Raw genomic sequence first — 21,072 nt, 5'->3', positions numbered from 1 at the left:
TTTCCAGACGACTTGGAGGAAAAAAAAAACCCACACTTGCTTTACCCAAGCCTGTTGTTGGTTTGAATTATGCTCTTCTAGAAAGTAAAGTGAACAGGATGTCCTTTTCTCACAATGCAAATTGCAGATTCAGAACTAAGCTACGCCCTACTCTTGAAATTAGCAGTACACCACAAAACCATGTGACTTTTTTCTTCTTAAATAACCATTAGTTGTATGTCTTTCAGTCGCACTTCTGAAGTAAGCTACAGATTAGGATGCAGAGACAAATAAATCAGCAGAGTAAATTGCCGACCCCACCAGATTAAGTGAGAGTTTTGCTATTTACTGACAACAAAGTGAGAATTTCACTTTCAGCAGTGCTTGGCTAAGGGAACCCATAGGCTCAGCCCACACAGCCTTGTAGCAACTCACTTCCCGAAGCCCCACAAATGCTCCAATACTTTGATTTAATCAGATAATAACCTTTAAACAAACAAAACAGCATTAACACGTTAACTGGTCTAAATCAGCAGCATCCGTCCCCTTGTCACAAGGAGCCACGTAGATGCGATTTGAACTCTCCTTCCAGTTGGAACTGGTCTGAAATCCACCACCAGCACAGTCAATGACTTTTCCTCATGAAGCAGACACAATCAGTGCCTCTGTATAGATACATGAATTGCTGCAAGCATTTTGTCTTCTAGCGCAATGAATAAAATAACTGCTCTTTCCTCAATATTTGACCAGTTGTTTCAACACCGATTTCCTGGAATGAAGCAATTAAAGTTGTTTTTAAACTCAGTAGAAGCTAATAAAAAGAAAAAAAGATTCTTATTTCACAATCTGAATTAAAGACACATTACAGATCCCTTACATGGGACTAAGCGGATGGAAGCTCTAATAAATGTCTAGCTGCCATGGTCCAACAGATCAATAAAGACATCCTTGCAAGCAGTTTATAGCCATCTATAACACCATCTACTAATGTTCTTAGAACCATCAAACACATGTTCAGCATGCTTATACACCAGCTCATGCCTTCCAGAGTCATCATAAACAAATGGCATCATCCTGTCTCTAGCTCATACCCACAGCTTCCCCTCTGGGGAGGGACAAGCTGACTAATCTCAGCACTGGCTTTGGACAGGTCTGAAGCTTTGAGAAGTATTCCAGTATAAATAAGCTGGGTAAATAGTCCTCCAAAAATTCACTCTCCTAGAAATATATCTCTCCCTTTGGATAAATCTTGCCAATATGCACATATGGACAGTGAGCTAAGTGGCTTGGGACACGTGCCTTGTTGCAAACGTGCACAGTAAAATAAGGTACCATCTAAAAAAGGCACCCAAAGCAGCCTGAGAAACACCTTTACGCTCTTCATTTCCCTGCAGCCTGGGGGCTTGGTCACTTCACCATGAAAAAAACAGGCGACCAAGGACAGATTCATCACTGGGGGACGTTCAGCTGCACAACTCCTACCTGGTCAGGGCTACTGGCAGGGACCCACATGGTGCCTGTCCCACCTTCCCCTGACCGCAAGGGACACGGCACCGACCTGAAGCCCAGGTGCTGCTTCATACTGGCAGTGATGAGTCTTTTCACGATGGGTTTCTGACCCCTCCGGAGTGTTTGCGATATCCCTGAAGCTCTGATACAAGCCTGTTGCCCTAAGCAAATTCATAACTTATTTAAGAGAAGACTTTCACCCTTAGGCGTAGCTGTCAAGCCCATATTCCTCACTCTCCTTCTGATGTGTACATGCCTTTAAACACTGAGCTCCCTCTCCCTTTGCACCAGGGGTTTAAACAGCAGCACCAGGGATTTCTGCACAAGAGAGGGGAGCATCAGGGGCTGTACAAATCCATGGCAAAGCTGCCTTCAGAGAGCTGCACTCAAGGGGAAGACAACCTTTTTTTATTATTATTTTATTTGTTCATAGATCTTAACTTCAGAAATTTGACAAGACAAGAGCAGGGTCCCTATTGCCCAGAAAGGTAAATAGAAGAAATTGCTGCTCAGGCAATATCTCAGCTTCAAATTAAAACTCATCAAGGAATTTCAGACAAAGACAAAAAGCTGAGATAAGACATGGATTTTCCTCTAAGAAAGAGGAAAATTCCTCCCCGGAGTAATCAATGCAAGGCATGAAGTCAGATCAGAGAGAAAAGATGAGAAGTTAGGAGAGGTAGAATTTTAAGGCAGAAAAACAGATTAAGCATAGCCCTGAAATCCTGGAAATCATAACAGAACACAACAGACCACTGGGTTTGTCATCTAATACTTCTCCTGCAATGGATCGAGATAATGCTTATGACACGAGCCATAGGTAGCTTCATGACACATAGGTGAAAAACAGCACCTGAGGAGCTGAAGGGCAGACAGAGCCCACCCTCCCTGGTTCCTGGAATAAGCTGCTGCAACAAGGAGCAGTTCTTAATTCTTTCATTCTATCCCAGCCCCTCCGCTCGGATGGCCACATAATAACTGAGAAGCCATTACCTGCAGGAGGTCATGGCAAGAAGACAGAGGCATTGGGGTGTAACACATTGAGTGGTTCACAGGAGTGTGTTAACCTGGAGAGAGCCACTCTGAAACCAAGACCAAAACCTTTTGGCCATCAGTGCTTGAGTCAGTGAAACATGGGTGGTAAAAGAGGGATACAGACTTTTGCTTGCTCAGAAGACATCAGGTCAAACTGCACCATCAATAAAACTAACAGGAAGGAACACTGAACTACGGAAAGAAAACAGGGAAGGCTCCAGTTGGGGTACGCTTAACATAGAGAAGAATAAAGAAAATCTATCAGCAGGATAAATATTAACAGGTGGTTACAGATCAAAACCAATTGCAAGGCAGAGCTGACACAGCAAGCCCAGATAAAAGGCACCAGGGGTGCCTGTGTTGGGCATCCCTGATTTGAGATCTGTACAAGAGACAGAGCCTGAAACCCTGAAGGTGATGCTGTATCCATGTGGGAGAACAGCTATCGCGACCAGATCAGCTACTTAACATGCTACAAAATGCTATTTAATTGCAGTTGGGAAAACTGGCTTATCCAGAAAGTTTAAAGTCTATTTCTTAAAAACTGCAATCTGGTGGACCTCCTTGTGACAAAACCCTGACCCTCTTGGCAGCCCCTAGGAAAGGCCAGCAGCTTTTTGGAGTACAGGCTTCTCTGGCCACCCAGTATGGGAGTTTTGTCCAACACTGCTCCAGACATGCTCAGAACTTCACACTTAAACCAACCAGCACCTCAGACTCCTTCATCTCCTCCAAAGCTGTCTGCTTTGGAGGCTAAGATGGGACAAAATCCTTCCCCTGCTTTGCAAAGGGCTATAGAAAGGCCCCTGTGCCTTCTCCCTTATAGCAAAGGGAAGAAACATTGAAACTCTCCAGCGTGGTATTTCCAAAGAGCATTAAAAGGACAGAAAAGGCTGTGAAAAGTCAGGAAACATCCCTTCTACTCCTCCCCTGGCATTCACAGGATCAATGTGTTTAGGTTACAACAGAACAAACCCAACAACCACCAGATGGAAATAATATTGCTGGAGGTGAGAGCTGCACAGGGACCATGGCTGAACCTCAAACAACCCAACAACAGGCACTATGACCTCTCTGAGGTGATAGTGTGAGCATCCAGCTGGCTGTGCAAGGACTGCAGAATATCAATCACTCTTCACAAGTAAGCTGCTGAAGAATATACAGAGTTGTCTGTGCATCAGCCATTCTCAGAGCTTTACTCAGCGTCCCATCACTCACATTCACACCCTGAGCATCCTTCCTTCCCACGTGTATGACATCTCTCCCACCGTCAGCCAGCCCGACCCATTTCTCCTGGCCGTATCTTCTCTCTCCAACCCTTGCAGTAAGGCAAACACCAGGTTCAAAGCAGAGGCCCCTGCATGCCAGCTCTGCAGGAAGCCCCAGCAGCAAAGAGAATTTGTGGGCTATAAATAGATGCCCCTCACCACAGCCCTGCGGGGCCAGGCAGAGCATCCATGTGACTGCACCATTCCAGACTGAGAGGGGAGGCCAAAGCTGCCCACATAGAACCTTACTCTGCAGGAGATTTTCTTCTCCCACAAGGCTGGCCCTGACAACAGATGTCTCCATTCCCTCAGGGTCCATTTCTGTTCCTCTTCTGACTTAATAACCCATCTGCACTGTGTTTACCCAGGGGAAAGACAGGTTATCTGATGAAAGTTCCTTCCTTTCCTTCCTCTCCAAGCTCCATAACATGATCCATTCATGTAGCTATTCCTTTCCCAAGCCCAGACCATTTCAGTGGTCATGGGGTCAGATGGAGCAGAGGACTCAGCCCATTGGAGCAAGCTATTCCCAGGACACATGGCAGAAACAGGGGAAAAACCTCCTACCAGTCATGGAAGACTTCTTGCTGACACAAGTGGCTTTGTCACCACTGCTGTGGATGCTCCTGGAGAAGAAGGGGTCTGATGGACACTTCTCCCCCTCAGCCTTTCTTCCAACATGGCTCGGTGCCTGCTCCCAAACATCCAAGAATCATCAGGACTGCAAGGATTCCTCACGTATGAGGATGCCACATCTCAGGGATGGGGCAGAGCTGAGGCACGGGGACCAATTTCTGCAGTGCTGGGTGCTCCTAAGCAGCCTCAGCACTGCTGTGCTTCAGTCTGAGTCTGCAGCATCCTGGTGGGAAGAGGAGCTCTGGCATGGCAGCTATTAGAGTGGGTGGCAACAGATGGTGGAAACAGAGGGGATAAGAAAATAAATACAAAGAGGCTATCTTGAGGGGAGAAGTCGCCACATCAACACTCTGTTGCTTACACAGACTCCTTTCCCAAAGTCAAAACAAACATTGCTCAGTTCCCAGTGGGCACAGAAAAGGCTCTGCTGGATGCGGGGGCAGAAGCCTGGGCACAGCCAGCCCTGTTCCACTCCCATGTGCTGTCAAGGGGGTTTTCAGAGGGATGTGCCTGACACAAAGTGAAGAAAACAAGGACAAGAAGTGAGCCTGCATGTCCTGCTGCCTAGTTATCCACTGGTTCTTGCATAACTTTGGACACTGGAAGCCAATCTCTTGCTGACAGTCACCCCAGAATGGCTTCTCAGTCCCTGAGTCTGTGGTTTGCAGCATTTCTGCCTGAGCCCCCCAAAACCCACAGCCTTTCTTAAAACCTCCTATCTGCATCTGCCAGAGTGTTCCACAAGGGGAAGTCGGAGGTGAAAGCAGTCTTTGAGCATGCAATGTCTGGCTCAGGCAGAGACAATTTATTATGTTAAGCACATTATTAAAGGATCTAGAGCAACAGAGCAGAGATATTCCAAGAAAGGTTTTAACTTTCCCAGCAAGGGGGCTCTTGGGAGTCCTCTTGTTAATACTTAGCACAGGGCTGTCTGCAACCGAGCCTATGGTGAACATAAATGCCCCCTCAGTCCCCTCTCAGAATTGTTTGAGTTAAATCAATAGAGCCATTGGGGAGACTTGAGGAAGCAAAGCTATTAGTGGGACCGCAGTTAATTCTGGGGGAAAGAAACAAGCAACAAAAGCAATAAAACTGATGGATAGCCTATGCAGATAGAGTAACCCTTTCCCAGCTGGGCTCTGCAGCATGGTAGCCCATCTGAATTGAGGATGCACACTGGAGAAACCTTTCTTCAAATTTTGCATAGCCTCTGCTTTTGGCTATAGCCCTCTAAGAGAGATGCAGGAAGAAGGCCACGATAAGGTGGGGACAAGGGGGTGGATGGAGGAACACAGTGCGATTCCTGGCTATTGCCTTATTACCAGCATGCAGAAAGATAGCTCATGAAAGCTTAGCAGTGAAAGGTACAGGGAATGACATGCATGGCAAGTCCGGCTCTGGGTAGGAACTGCAGTTCCTCCAGTAGGGAGGAACATCTCCCTGTTGCTTCTTCCTCCATATAGTATGCCAGATGCGTGCCATGAGCACTGGAAGGTAACTATATACGGTTTTGCTTTCTAAGGCACTTAAACATCTGCAGGTGCTTGGAGAGAAGCTCCGCAGCCACTGTAATGGCAATGCTGAAGGAAGCTCAAGAGATAGCAGAGCCTGGCTGAGTGCACGGTACCCAGATCAGGTGTTACCCCCAGGTAAAAGCTACCTAAGAAGCAGCTGAGAAGACATCAAGAGAGGCTCTGCAGCAAAACTCAACAACTAAAAAGCAATGCCAATGTGGATGGAAGGTTCTGCAAGCTGGTGGTGTCATAATTTAGGACACGATACTGCCGATTAAAGTAGTGGAAATAAATAAAACTATATTTGCTCCATCTACAGGCCTACCAATGTAATGTCACAGAAGGCCACAACAATTGTAGAGACTTGCACCTCTCTTCTCACAAAATACCAAACAATGAGATAGAACGGACCCAAAACAACACAACCAACAACAGACTGGCTCTGGTTCCCCTCCCGGTGTCATCAGTTTTGCTAAAAAGTCATCTGTGTAGCCCCTCATTTCTAAAGCTGTACAGATACACAGAACATCATCGCTCCAACCAACTGACCTCCAAGTCCAGGCCTTAGGCGGTTGTCATAGCCATCCAACAGCCGGTCCAGGATACGCGTGAAGATGGTGATGTTGTCTTTGCTGTCATCAACGACATCTGAAACATGCTTCTGAGAAAGCCTGGTGTGTTTGGGGAAAAGAAGAGAAAAAAAACCACAATCAGAAAAGGGGGTTATTGAAGTGCTGGTTTCTCCTTGCAGGAGGCATGCAGCAAACACTGCCAGTTATTTACCGTATCAGCCCATTTCCAAGTGCTCTTCCCTTGAGAAAAGGAAAGAGGGGCAGAAAAATGGGAAATGAGTAAAGCAGGCTGGGAGGCTGAGTCTGTCATTAAAACCCTATGTGAGCCATTTCTGCAGTTTGTTGAACTTTCCCTGTTTATAAAATCAAATGAGTTTTCACGTTCCTATCTCTGCTCAATTCAAGAAGCCTAGGAGCCCCAAATAAGATGATTTCCTTGGGGCATTTTCTGCCCCAGGTGGAACAAAATAAGCGGCACATTTCTCAAACAAAACTCATATCAACAAACAAAATATCCAGTGCAATTTTGCAAGCCCAAGGGGGTTCAAATAGCACATTTGCATTTTGCGTCTCCCTTTCAATCAACAGAAAGAAGCCTACGAATCTTCACAAAACTGGCTGCTTCTAAAGATTTTAGACAGCACGGGGTGTCTCTCAGTGCTGAAATTCCAAGTACAGCTTTTCCCAGCAGAAATAGCTGGTAGGAGCAAAACTAATGGAAAGGCAGGAGACTAAGAAACAGAAAACAAAACAAAACTCAGTAGAGATGCTGAGACTGCAGGAAAGATGGAGAAGGGAATAAAACAGATAATAATGAATAAAAATAAAACATAAGAGGCGTGCAGCGTAACACTGGAGGAAGCCCAGCAAACCCTTTCTAGGTGCAAAGCATGAGGGAAGTCAGTGTCATCAAACCAGGGCTCTAGAGTGCTGTTCAGGAGATGGGAGCAGCCCCAGATTGCAGCACAGGGCTCGCTTAGCCCATCAGCTCTGCTGAGCTCATGGGGTGCAGCCACGGCTATGGTATGAGCAGGGGAATGAAGTGCAAGGATTGAGAAATCATTATGAAAAGGAATGAAAAAAACAAAAGAAAAAGAAAGGAAGAGGAAGGGTGTAATATCAGTGAAGCTGTTCAAAGCATCCCATCTGGTTAGATGAGCCACCTCCGAGTCCACCTTCTGTGAGGGGTCGAGAGGGTGACAAGCAGCAGATAAAAAGATTCCCCAACACCAAATCCCTTCTCCTATAAGATAAAGGAATAATAAAATATGTTCTCTTCCACCAACTAAAAAAACAAAAGGCAATGGAGCAGGGAAGGACATAGTTATTTTTTGAGAGACGCTGAATCGATGTTATCCAGCATGTCGCCATTAATTGAAATATCTCATTTTGAGCAATTTTGACATTAATCTGTCTGCATCGATGACCAGACACAGTGGGAAACTGACTTTCAAGTGCTTGAGGTTTGTTTCTCTGGGGATTGGATCTCACATCTCAAGAGTTCTTGGTCTCTGATTTGTAGTGAACCAATACCAGCTCTCAAGGGAGCAGTGGTCAAGGCAAGAAACTCAGCCTCCAGCAGCTGAATGAGGCCATGGAGCACTTGAGATGCATCCCCAAGCCCCCATGCAACCCTGCAATGCTGAAACAGCAAAATCCCTCAGCATCACAGCCCTTAAGACTTATCTGAACCGAAACAGTGGTTCTGGCTTTTCACCTGAACTTAAGCATAAAGGAAATCTGAAATACCTACACTCCCCCAGGTAAAGGAGATTTTGTGTAATTTAACAAGTGCCTGCTGTAATTAGCAAGGTTTCAATTGTGTCAGCCTTCACTGGATGTCACAGTTAAAAGCAATCTGTAACCATGTCTGCTGATGGGTATATAACCATCTATAACTTATGAATAGCTAACACGCTCATGAAAGCTCATTCATTAATGTTTTATAAGCTATCTTTAAAAATTACCCATAATATAAAGAGCGAGAGGACAGATTTTTGTGAAAGAACTCCTGGCAGAGGCTCAGCAGCAATGGGAAAAACGAGTTTACAAATTTCAAAGTGGTTTTACTTAGGCTGACATTTGAGGTTTTGACTTCAACACAAGCAGTGTAGAATTTGCTTGGAAGGCACCAGGGGAGTGGCATGGGCAGGGGGGAAACAGCAGCCCCGGTGCAACACTCCAAGGAAGGATGAATTAAAAGCCTTTAGGCAGGGAAGACAGTTATGCAGCAAATTTAATTAGGAGAGGCTGGGGGAAAAGTCATTACGTCCCCAATGGAACTGAATTGGCTTAAGGTCCCTTTCAGCGTCGGCCATTCTATGACTCTATGATCCTACATGCCGAGTTCTCACTACATCATGAACAGCCAAACTCTGAAATGCAGAGAGGCTATGTCTGAAAACTGGTTTTGTTGCAAAAGATGCTGACAACCGTCCTTAGTAAGAGCAGCTCAAATAGTGTTAATGTAATCAGTCAGCTCAGCTGTGCGGGACTGAGCAGTCACTGGGTGAAAGGCACGGGGACTGAGAATAAAGGCACCGACAGCAGTCATTGTTGTCGTGTTATGTGCCCACAAAGGCTGCCCAAGAGCACAACCAAAGAAACAGCAGAGAATCTTTTCAAGATTTTGCCCTGAACAGCTTCATGCAGGTACCAGCACAGGTATATTGAAGCACAGAGAGAGAACAGCAGCCTTGGCCAAAGGCCTTGACTCTCGGCACCTTACCCGGCATCGGCAGCTGACAGCAGGAGCAGGAGTCCAAGGGCAGCAAGAGAGAGAGATGCCATTCCCATGAGCCGTGGTGCCATGGCCTCGAAGCACAGCAAATGAGTCTCCAAAACCTGCCATGGGGGCACAGAGGAGAGAAGAAATTTCATTTACTAGGAGGAAAACAATTAAGTTGGTTCCATTTTTTCCCAGCGGTCAGACATTATACTCTTTCTGGAGTGCCACGTTTGTTGGACCAGAGGCAGCACTGTAGGATCAGAGCCAGAAATATACATAAATGTTCATAGAGCATCCTGCAGCTCCTTGGGTGCTTTGATCCCCCCCAGCCATTGCACAGTTCCAATTCCAAAGTGATCGCACTGTTCTTGCACCCATCCTTTCCCCTTCCTCATCTCTAACACTCAGGCACTGCCTGGCAGCAGCTCCCCCAACTCACGCTGGCCAGGTACACCCACAAGCCCTCAATACCCTTTTTTTTCCCCTTCTTAATGTCTTTCTGGACAGTTAGACCCTCATTTAATTCTGCTAACGACACCACCAGAAATTATCATAAAGTTAGGGTACCGAGGCTTGAGGCAGTGGGAGTGTTCAACTGTACCACACTTAGCTTGCTCAGATTTTTTTATTAATGCTCAGTTTTACGTTTATTGTGATGCTATTACACATCTAACTGCCTTTCCCCTTTTATGTATCTCATTATGTTGATGCACCTTGGAACAGTACTGCCAAGCAACAGCCTGGATAAATACAGCTTGTCATGACGTCTGCCTGACTGACATCTCCTGCCTGGCACATGCGGGCAGCTCGGTGCTGCATCAGCCAGGCAGAGCCATGAGCCCAGAGCCACAGCCAGGGGCTCCTTTTGACCACAGCCTTGCATGGAGCATATTTCACATATTACCTTTGTCTTCCCCCCCATTACTCATTTAAAGCCTCTGCATCAGTGCATGGATTAATGTGTAGTTGAGCATTTGGCTGTAGGTTCAGGGCCTTATTTAAGTAGAATGCTACCAATCAAAGCACAACCATCCCACTACCCATAAGCAAACACTTTGGGGAAAGCTGTCCTTCTAGCACGGACACACCACCATAGGAAATGAGCCTGGCTCTGGAATCAATCTTCTGGCTCCTGCCACTCTACAGCTGAGAAGGGACACGGGCTTGGATTTCTACTTTGCTGATGGAGCACAAATTAGGGAGTGAACATCTGCTCTGTGGGAAACTCCATCAGTCTGGGGAAGCTTGTTCCAAAACAGAACAAGGACAGCTGAAGTGTTGATGTTTCTTACAAGGCAAATTCAGAACTCCTCCAATTAGCAGCTTCTTAACAGATTTCCTTTCAATTCCCTTAAACTTGCAGATTATACAATAGGATTTAATTAAAAATATTTTGTTTTCCTAAGACAACTTCAATCACCAGTCAACAGCAAAAACCCACTGCTGGCTTCCCTCTCCCTTCCCCACATCACCATGAAAGACTCATTGAAAGTGCTCTCCCATTTGACTGATTTCAATGAACTAATTGTTTTGGCAGAATTTGCCCTGCCAGCATTTTTAACCAGTGCTGTCTACAAGAACCAGGACCCTCCTGGTTGCCTTTTGGCTCTGCAGGAACTCCTGTATGTGGTAAGACCACAGGCTGGGAAGATGATGCACCAAGGCTAGGACAGGGCAGCTGAAGTAATTCAGGAAGAGATAAGGCCAGGAGCAGTGATAAAAGCCATTTGATGAGTGTCTGAACCAAGAAGCTCAAGATAATCGTGTTTGCACCTGACCTTGGTTCATACAGTTTTCCTTACATGGAGATGAACAGCCAATTCTGATTGCTCTGCTGAAGGTGCTAGCCAAGGATAGCAGGGCTACCTGAATTAAATACAAGCTCAAGTCTCATTTTAAGGATAAAGAACAGCTCTGCATACCTGCATTAGGAGAATATCTATTCTCACCACCCCCCTGCTCTGTGCACTCAGTGTTCTGGCACACAGATAAGGACCCTGAGATAAGGCATGAGAGCACATGCATGGCTGGTTCACTGTGGAGGCTCTCATGGGCTCAAGAAGGACTGCACAGCATGGGAAATAGCTTGGCACTATTTTCTAACTCTTTTGGCTCGTTTCATGTTTTGCCTGGGGGATTTGGAGAGAAGAGACTGTGCTGCATTTTCCTTACTCTTTGGCTCTGTTACACTTCTTAGACATGGACTGCAAAGAAAACCCAGTCTGAAGGATTGTGGTTGGTATTCCTGACTGACACAGGGTGGTGAACCCTGGTGGCCTCGAGATGCTGAACCAAGCTGTACTGAGGCAGCCACAGAAGAAGCAGTCTCCTTCCAGCTCTGGTGCTCATCACCCCATTGCCAGGCAAGGACTGCATCTCTGAAGGATGCAGGGAAATCTCAGCAGAGGACATCTTCACTCCTCCTCCCTCTAAAACATACAGCTTTAAATACACCCTAGCCAGAGCCCTGTTGGTCCCCATGGCACAGCAGCTCCTGGCACCATCTCTATAAGGATGAAGAAGTGCTCAAAGCAGCTCTGCACTTCCTTCCTCCATCTGCCCATGGCTCATTTCTTAATGGCACACTTAGCAAACACATTCATCGCTAATTCTGTAGTTGCTGGTAACCTCCACAGCTGAATCAAATGCAGATTTTCTAAGGAGCCCCGCTAACAATTTGCAGCTGGGATTCGGCAATACTTAAAGTACAATTCAGTGCACTCGGGATTTTGGCAGGTTTCTTTATAGCCAGATACCTAAAGGCATCATAAATATGCCCACTCCTCTCCAACACATGCTGCCTGCCCAATCTCCAGAGCACCATAGCAAAAGAACACTCCCAAGAAATACAGCTTTCCTACTGGATATGCAATTTTGGAAGGAGGAACTGGAAAAACTTCCCTCTCCCCAAGACAGTGACATACAGGTTCATCCTGTGCTGGGATCTGGGAACCAAAGGGTGCTGGCACCTTTTGGATCAGCAAGGTCTCCATGTAGCTGTGTTAACAATCGGGATCTCCTGGCTCTGCACGCTGGGCCTGATCTTTCAAGCACTCCTTATCGTAGAAGCCATTAAATATTCTGAAATCCTTTCCCAGGAAATTATGATTAGCACAGGTTTCATGCTGACAAGGGAAAGAGCTCTGGAGGTGGAGAATGAATGGTAAAGCTTGCAAAAAACCTTAGGAGAACAACTCGGGGAAGGAGAATGCAAGCAAAGGAAAGCAAATAAAGAGTGAAGAGCCCTGCGAAGCCATGCAGGTACATTTGCAAGAGTCATATTTGTGTCTTCCTCCAATTGCCACCTCCTTGAAACACACACAGCCAAGGGAGTAATTTGATTCACTTAGCCAGGCTCATCATGCAAGTGGCACTGATGAAGCAGACGCCCGTAGAACACATTTGCCCCCCGTTACCACACCAAGTCTCAGTGTACCTGCAGTGTCACTGAGCTGGCGTGCCCATGTGCCACATACCTCTATTGGTTGCATCAGCTGAAGGAGCACTGAGCACTGCAGCTCCCACTCAGCCCACAGCCCCCAGGACCTGCAGCTGCTCTGCATCTCTGCCAAATCAGGTATCTCAGGGGTTATGTGCAAAGAGGAGCTGGTGCTGCGAAGCCAGCTGGAAAACAAGTTGGGAAGCAGAGGCAGCCACAGTTCTAAGGCTTGGCTAGAAACACTTCCACATTGGGAAAAAAAGGGTTATCTCGACCTGACTGGTGCCGAGCACATCCACCACCTGCACAGAAGCACAGCTAAGCACTGCAGGTGACCTCACAACACCTGTGTTTTTACCCCCAGATCAGGTGCACTCGCACAGCACAAATAGCTCCTTAGAGCCCTTCTTTATTGCCTTGGAGCCTTTCAAACCAGGTCCCAGTCATGAGGAGAGGTGCTCTGACATCCCTCATGGACTGCAGAGCTGTCCTGATATACGCAACCGGCCCCAGTCCTCTGCAACACACCAGCCTTGAGATCATCACTGCTGTGGGGAAGGCTCAGTGCTTTCCACAGAGATGGGCAGCCAGTGAGCACACGGTGCAGCAGCAATAAATGCAGATGATACACATGCTGTCTCGTGTCCCTGGCTGGGGAGGTTTCACTTCTCAATAGCTTCAGCAAAAATAAGAAGAGTTTCTTTGAATAAAACTATTTTTTTGGGGAGGTGCAGGGGCTGCAATGAGCAGACATGGTTTGCCTGGGAGCCTGGAAATCATGGAATAAGCATGATGCTTCACAAGACTCTTGTCTGACAGGTTCCCTGCTATGAGATGAGCTAACCAGGAGGCACACACACATGCTGCACAGCGCAGACACCAAGCCAGCATGCACTGGAAGCACTCCAGCCCCACCAGCACCACTCCACCTGTACCAGCGAGCACAGGGAAGGCTGTCTGTCAGCCTGGACCAACGGGAGAGCTCTGCTTCCAGCATCCAACCTAGCCCAGATTTCTGACTTGGCTCTCTGCTTAGCTCTGCTTTGTGCTAAATAGATGCTGCCAGAAGCCCAACAGCTACCAGAGCATTTATAAGGATCAGAGAACAAGGAGAAGGCAGCAGTACCCCTGCCTACCTGAATCAAACTTGCTGTTTACCATCTCAGAGAAACAGCGCTGGCTCACAGCAAGCAGCACATGGCTGAGGAACCACAGTCTTCAGCTCAGACATGAAAATGTTTGTGCTTTCCACCCGAGAGGAGAACACTGAGCAGCCCCTATCAACGCACACCCCGCTCAGGCCATAAACAACCTTGCCATCAATCTGCCACACAAGGTACAAGGCACACGTGATGGTTACCAAATGCGTTCTCTGCGGCTCTGCAAGAGACACCGGAATAATGGGACACTTAAAACCAGAGGCATGAGGGAAGGAAATGTAAAGGTTCAGATTAACACAGATCGCAAAAGCAAGCGTTAATCTGGGTCCCTGCTGCGGAAGGCTGATGATGGAGCTAAGCGAGCTCTGTGCCCAACTCCCAGCTTAGCTTTAATTTTTTCAAAACAAGAAGCTGCCTGACAGTTTCTCATCAAAACAAAACTAATCTCAGTATTGCAGTTCTCCACTTGAAAACACATCCAGAGGGACTGTAGAGTGATTCACACCCACAGCCGCTACAGGAAACCGCTTGCACTCACAAGTGTAACAAGCCAACACTGATTCACCCACACAATTACAGGCAGACACTGATTCACGGCTACTGCAACTGCAGACAGACTGACTCACAATCAGTGCAACTGCAGACAGACTCGGGCTCAGAGCACTACTGGATATACAACAGTGCTGACAGTGCCCAATGTCAGCATTCGCATTGTACATACACAAATCCCTGGGAAACCAGCCAGCACCCCAACCAAGCAGCCAGCCAACCCTGTGCTCCTGACCTTCACCCCACAGCCATCTTTCCTTACTGATGGAACAATAACCACAGCTCAGCAGTTGCTCCTTCCCTGACTTCATGCTTGCCAAGCACTATTCTCACAGCCCGCACCAGGAGCAGAGATGTGTGATGCACATGCAGACATGCAACGTGTACATGGGAGTTTTATATGGCAATACAATATACGTGCGCTGACTGCACCGACTTTATTTCCAGAATATAAGTAAAAGCAGCCAAGTATAATACATTCACCCCTGGGCTAAAGGAGATGGCAAAAGACTCTCCACTGGGCTAAAGCTTGAAAGCGGGATTATTTACTACACTCTGGCTGGGTATGTAATTATGTCAGCATTCAGCCTGGGTATTGTGCTACTTTTTGTAAACAGTTGGCAGGAATACTCCCACTGAGATGAGGAGCTGGGCTTCTTCTATAGTGTTGAGAGGGAGCAGAGTGAAGAGGAAGAGGTCTGCTTAGTGAAAAAGAAACCGAGGTGAAAGAACGAATTAAGCAGAGAAAGGCAAAGGGGAAGCTGACAGTGAAGTCAGTGTTTACCTGGGACAGGTGGCAGCATCAGACAAAGAAGAAAGGAGAAGAGAAAACAGGAGGAGGAAAGCTGCTTGATGCAGAGTGATGATAAAAGCTCCAGAAGCAAAAGCAGCAGCCCCCCATTGCAGTGGTGCAGCAAACGCATGTGAGCATACCCACGTTACTGAGCGCTGCTGTGAACTGGGAGGAAATCGGGGGGAAAGGGATGCAGCCCCCAGCCAAGCATGTGCCACAGGGCCCAGGTGCAGCCACAACCACCCCAGCTGTTCCTGTCTCTGGATGTAAGCAGGAACGGCACGTTTGCGTTCTCCTGGCACTACACTTGTGTGCACACGTTGCAGGGCAGACAGCCAACACAGACACCAGCGGAAGGGCAGCAGACAGCTCCATCCTCCACAACAACAGCATCTTCTCAAAACAGTCTGAGATCCTTTATCCGCTGGGATAAAGAGAGTTAGGAGACAAACTACAGAAAAGAGAGGACTTGCCCAAAGCACACGCAGCATCTCTTAGGTGCAGGTTGCTCCTGCCTCGCCACCTGTTATTTTTCTTCTTCTCATTCAGTGCAAGGATTGAAAGGTGAGGGAACAAACCTGTGCTGCTGCCACTGTCAGAGCTGTTCAGGTGAGCAGGGACCAGAGCTGCTCCCACCAGCCGGCCCATGGCAGCAGCAGCCTTGCTGAGGGTCCCAGATCCCTCTCTGTCTGAGGACTGCTGTGAATGCAGGCAGCCTGACAGCTCAGAAGAGACTGTGGCTGCAACTGGCCAGGGAAATGAGCTATTTTCTCAATTATACTCCCCTCATCCAGACCAGAATCATTCTAGTGGAAGGCAGAGCAGGGAACAATGGATAAACGTTGCAGTGGGAACCGTCTAATGCTTAATTGCATTATGCCGCTCCTTTTAAATGATCCGTATCTCAGTCCCATTAATTTGCCAGAGGAGGATGTGGAGCCTTTTTCCTTTCCCTCCTATTCTGTTCACAGAGACCACACCGCTCCTTCCCTTTCTTCCTCATCCCAACCCCAACTCAGTATCGGTGCCCATTAGGCCTGGCAATGGGATTCAGGGGGAAATCAGACTTTGCTTTACTACGTTGTTCCCTCTATTCAGCCTTTCCCCTGCATTCACCGTCCTGCTCCAGGACCCGGGCTCATCTCGTTCTCTTTCTGGCATTAGCTCTCTCCCCCCTCTCCTCACACGGGTGGGCTGGGGCCGGTGGTCACCCGCACATCTCGGGCTGTCGCTCTGCTACGGGCCAACGCGCTCCGGAGTTGCTGCTGCATCAAGGATGCTCCTTCTCAACGCCCCATCCTCTCCCTCTCTCCCCCCATCGCTCACCGGCCGACAGACAATAGCTGGGGGGTGCAGCCCCTCCCCTCACGCCCATCTCCACGCCCGGCGAGGGATACCCACCCAACAAAGCGGAGACCCCCGCGGAGCACTCACCGCCGCACCGGCTGCCCCAGACGGGGGGGGCCGGAGCCCGCACCGCTCCGCGGCCCCGAGCCCGCCGTGCCCGGGCTGCCAGCCGCCGCCTGCGCGCTCCTTCGGCCGCGGCGAGGGAGGGAGAGAGAGAGGGAGGGAAGCAGCATCCCCCCGCCTTCCTCCTCCTCCTCCTCCTCCTCCCCGCGGCCCGGAGGAGGGTTTAACCACCCGCTTTGTGCAGAGCGGGAGGCAGCTCCCCTACCCCGCCGCCCTCCCTGCCCCAAGAGATGTCACAGCCCTCCGCTGAAGCCCAGCATCGCAGAGCCACGGCGGCGCCCAGCATCCTTTCTGCAGCGCAGGACGAGCGGAGCACAGCGGGCTGCTCCCAGCACCTACCTGTTGAAGGGTGGGCGCTCCCCGAGGCGCTGAGGCTCTTCTAGGAGGTGGCTGGCACCCCGAAGGGCGCCGTGCCCCAGACCCTATCAAGCTGCTACCCCGTCCCCGTGAGGCCCGAATCCTGGCAGGAAAGTTGGGATTGCAACTTGGAATTGCCGGAGGTTTATATTGAAATAAAGGCAAGCAGAGGAAAACAAACGCAGAGGAAAGGAGGTGGGGGGAGGCGGGAGGAAGATAGGTTCAGATGCTCTGAGGAGTAGGCAGTAAAAGCAAGGACGAAGTGGCAGTGCAGGGATCCCAGAGGAAGAGTGATGCCAGACTAAGCGATGCAAGACGCACCGGCCAGAGCCAGCTGGGATCGGGAGGCTCTGCAGAGCCCCACAGCTGAAGCTGGGCAGACAACAGCTGACAGTAAGGCGCACTCAAAATATATTGTCCCTGCAGAGCTCTCCTTGTGGAACACTCTGCAGGACTCAGCCGCAGCTGTGACTTTGTGGTACATAACCATTGCTCTGCCACGGAGGGTCTGGGATGAGGAAGGATGATAACCATAAGTACCACAGCCCAGCTCAAAAATACCCTTTTTTGAGTACTAAAAATAACACGCAAACATCATGGCAAGAGTCTGAAGGAGAGCATGTAAACACAGTCAAATCCAGTCCAAGTATCAGTTCTCTGCATTTCTGTAGCAGAAAACAGCCCAATCCTTGCTTCTCAGAAGAATCTAAAGCATCACTCAACAGAAGAGTGAGATGTGCGCACACCAGCAAAAGAGCTTTTTATGTTTTCCTCCCCAATATTGGGAAAACATAGGAAAATTCACAATGGAAGAGATTTCAGGAGATCATCGAGCCCCATCACCCACTCAAAGCACACAGAAGAATCCAGGGAACAACAAAAGCCAGCCATACTTATTGACACCAAGTTTCTGCTTACTTCAGAGTTTCTTCCACAGCACATCTCCTTCTGTTCCTAATTCATACGCCTGTAAATAAGTGTTGGCAAGGGAACAGGAGAGAGCTCAGCAGGAGGACCAACACACACAGAAGTAAAAGTTCCAAGGACCTGAGCCACAACCTCCATCCCTCCCACGACACTCCATGGGAAAACACTGCTATGAACCATGCCCAGGGGTAGGACAATGCATAGGATCTTGAATATTCAGGGGAATTGATTCTCTATAGGATCAGAGCAGAGAAGGCCCTCATGCTTGTTCTTCCTCCTTTCCAAACTGACTCAGCTGCTGGCAGGAGCTGCCTTGGGTAGGAGAACAGTCATGAAACACAATCAGTGAGACGAGCGTATCCGGAGACAAGTGACTCAAGATTTAAATGGCTCATATTGAAGAACATTCCAAGATTTATAGGTTTAAGTAGTGCTAACAATAGTCTCAGGCAACAGAGGCTGTGGTTCTCTCGAGGCCTGTTCATCCATAAGCAACAGCAATACAGACTTCCCCAGGAACAACATAGCTCACTCCACTCCCAGATGTCTTCTTGGCTCACTGAGAGGTCTTTCTGCAACTGCCAGCAGCCTGAAATAGTCTTGGGCATGAAGCTCTTAATTGAAAAAGTTTTCCTGTCAACCCCAAAACTATATGAAATTCCTCCCTTTGCAGCCATAACAAACCATAAGTTCCCTTTGTAAAGGTGGGGAAAGTGGCCATACCTGGGGTCAGACAAAAAGAAGCACAAGCTGAAGGGCTACAAGGATGCTGTCACATGAACAGCTGCCAGCACTGCAAAAGGTGCCCCACCTAAAAGTGAGAAGGAGGTCAGTGGATGTGCACACTGCAACATCCTTCCAGATGTGCTGGATCCAGGTCATATCACACTCAGACCCTCGGCAGAGCAGGAACCTGTGCTCCACAGCAAGGTCTACCTCCAGCCAGCCAAGCAGCAGCAATCAGAATCTCTACCAGCCAAGTCCCAGACACCATCCCTCCTGGAAAGGTTCCAAAGCCTTGCATGATTTATGCCTCTTAAGGGCTGGCCGGCCCTCCTGCAATGGGGATATCAAAGGAAGCCCCAATCCTAATGGAGAAAATAGACCTTTTTCATCCCAGCAAGTGAAGATTCCAACTAATCATAGAGAAGGAGTAGTCTTGTCATCTGGCTAGTGATATAAAGACACAAGGGTCTTCAGCAGAAGCATGTGATATCTTTAATCAACAGGGGAGCTGAGACTCTGGCCAGGAAAGAAGGCAATAACCAGCTCAGGAAGCTCTGCTTTAGGAAACCTTCTACTCATAGTCAGCCAGAATTGTCTTGACCTTTGCTCTGTTTGGAAGAATACAGCCCTCCCCTAAACATCAGTCTCTGTAGATAACATCCATCTATTTCAGAGGCATAAAAACATCATGTGAAACCTGTAATCAATTATCTTTTAATGCATCCCTCCATCATAAAGCTTTATTTCCTTCTTAAAATATATTACTGAGCCCCCTCTACCTCCCCACCCCCTTCTCCTTTACTTGTTGAAATGCCTACCTGAACTCTGGCACGCTCCAGAATGAGAGGGCATTGAGGCAAAACCCTTTTTATGATGATCAAGATTAAACTTTAAGGCTGTCACCATATTACTAAAGAGTAATCTCTCAAAATGGAAGTACAGCAGCCTGGGAATATCTTGCTTATAATTAGCTAAGCCTTTCACTTCTGCCACCCTGTTCAACCAGCCAGAATAGAAGTGTGCTTAGTTTTAGATCCATACTACAGTGCCCTTGAACTGAGAGGGATTGCAGATTTAATAACTGCTAGCCTAGTGAAGCATTTAGACTGGACGGTCCTTTTTGAAGGTACAGGCTGGATCAAGGGATTAGGGATGTGCAGCACAGCTCTGGCACACCCAAGCTCTTTGGAACAAGCCTGCGCCATCCACATTCATTCCAGATGACACCCAGATCCAGCACTCAACGGAGCTGTAGCTCCTACATAGCAGCAGTCAGGGTACAGTGTTGATCCAAGGAACAGCAAAGGGCAGAAGCAGTGTGCTAATGGAGGTATGACCCAGTGACATGTGGCTCCCCAGAGTTGCTGGGTGCTGGAAACCTGCCCTGAGGCTGAAGGCTCATTAGCACCAGGAGAGTACTCCAGTCAGAGTGGTCCTTGCATGCAGGCACCCATTTTGGCATGGGGCAAGTCTCATTTCCTCTACTATCTAACCATGAGTGTGGTCTGTTGCACCAGTTCTGCACTGGGAGGCCTCTGCAAGCTGACACCTCCATCCACCCTGAGACCCTCTTGAGCTGCTGGGGAAGAAACCAATCTCCATACAGTAAGCAAACAAGTAGCTGATGCAGGCAGGGGACCAAAACAGGAGATGCTCCAGCTGCACATGGGTCCAGCCCCTTCACCAAAGGCTGCCGCTCACCCTAAGGAGCACCACAATGACATACTCCTCCTCAAAGGGCTGGAAGGGGAATCTCTCCTCCTTTCACCCCTTTCCCTCTCAGAACATCCAAAGCCATATCAAAAACCCAACTCCTGTCCCACTCTCTTGGTGCTCCATCCATCCCCACCATGCCAGCTGCTCCTTCTCTCCACCCACCTACTCCTTGCACCCGTAGCAGGGCTTCCATCGTCAGAGCTGGCTGCTGCCTGGTGCTTTATTAGCCTGTCTCCATGGCAACTCGCCTACAGCTTAACTCTGAGAGACCCCTATCTCACCATGGCCATAAATCAGCCACCCGCCTGCATCCTCAGTCAGAGATGGAGGTCATGGCTCATCTTGCATTCTGCTGGCAGCCCTGTGAGTGCCATTCCAACCTCCAGGGCTGCCCCACACAGGCAAGAGTGATGTGCACCATACTGCAGCCCTCAAGCACAGTCTAACAATGATGCAAAGAAACAGAACCAAAAAGATGGCGGTTTTCCCAGTGTGCAGGCAAACTGGAGCCACCCATGCAAACTCTTTCTTCTTTGTGCAGGGAGAAGGGCCTTGGGTTGCTGCTGCAGCCATGCAGAACCTAGCAAGTGGGCACAGCACTGGGCTGAAGCAGAAAGGTAGCAACTTCCCCCATGGTAAGTAATCCTCCTCCCTTCTTCCCTCCAGCATATCCACAGTGAAGCTCCTGAAGGGG

General features: G+C 48.4%; 1 protein-coding gene across 3 annotated transcripts in view; it reads right to left on the bottom strand.

Annotated features, from left to right (window-relative positions):
- Nucleotides 1–17,341, bottom strand: part of LOC107312871 (gamma-aminobutyric acid receptor subunit alpha-3) — a 69,725-nt gene extending 52,384 nt beyond the window's left edge. Inside the window, exons 1-3 of one of the 3 annotated variants that reach the window (XM_085544664.1) lie at nucleotides 16,992–17,341; nucleotides 9,242–9,357; nucleotides 6,491–6,612 (exon numbers count right to left, since the gene is read on the bottom strand). In XM_085544664.1, the coding sequence (XP_085400790.1) occupies nucleotides 6,491–6,612; nucleotides 9,242–9,324 (205 nt within the window). In that variant the 5' untranslated portion in view covers nucleotides 9,325–9,357; nucleotides 16,992–17,341. Of the gene's footprint in view, nucleotides 1–6,490; nucleotides 6,613–9,241; nucleotides 9,358–16,583; nucleotides 16,785–16,991 lie in introns of those variants that run through there. The other 2 variants (XM_015860684.3, XM_085544663.1) reach the window with 2 other exon arrangements.
- Nucleotides 17,342–21,072: the final 3,731 nt, after the last annotated feature.

The sequence above is a fragment of the Coturnix japonica genome, chromosome 4 (assembly GCF_054131305.1).
Source record: "Coturnix japonica strain WE chromosome 4, WE-NBRP24, whole genome shotgun sequence".
NCBI lineage: Eukaryota > Metazoa > Chordata > Aves > Galliformes > Phasianidae > Coturnix > Coturnix japonica.
Note: the sequence above shows the minus strand (reverse complement) of the source record. Positions and strands in the feature narration are given on the sequence as shown.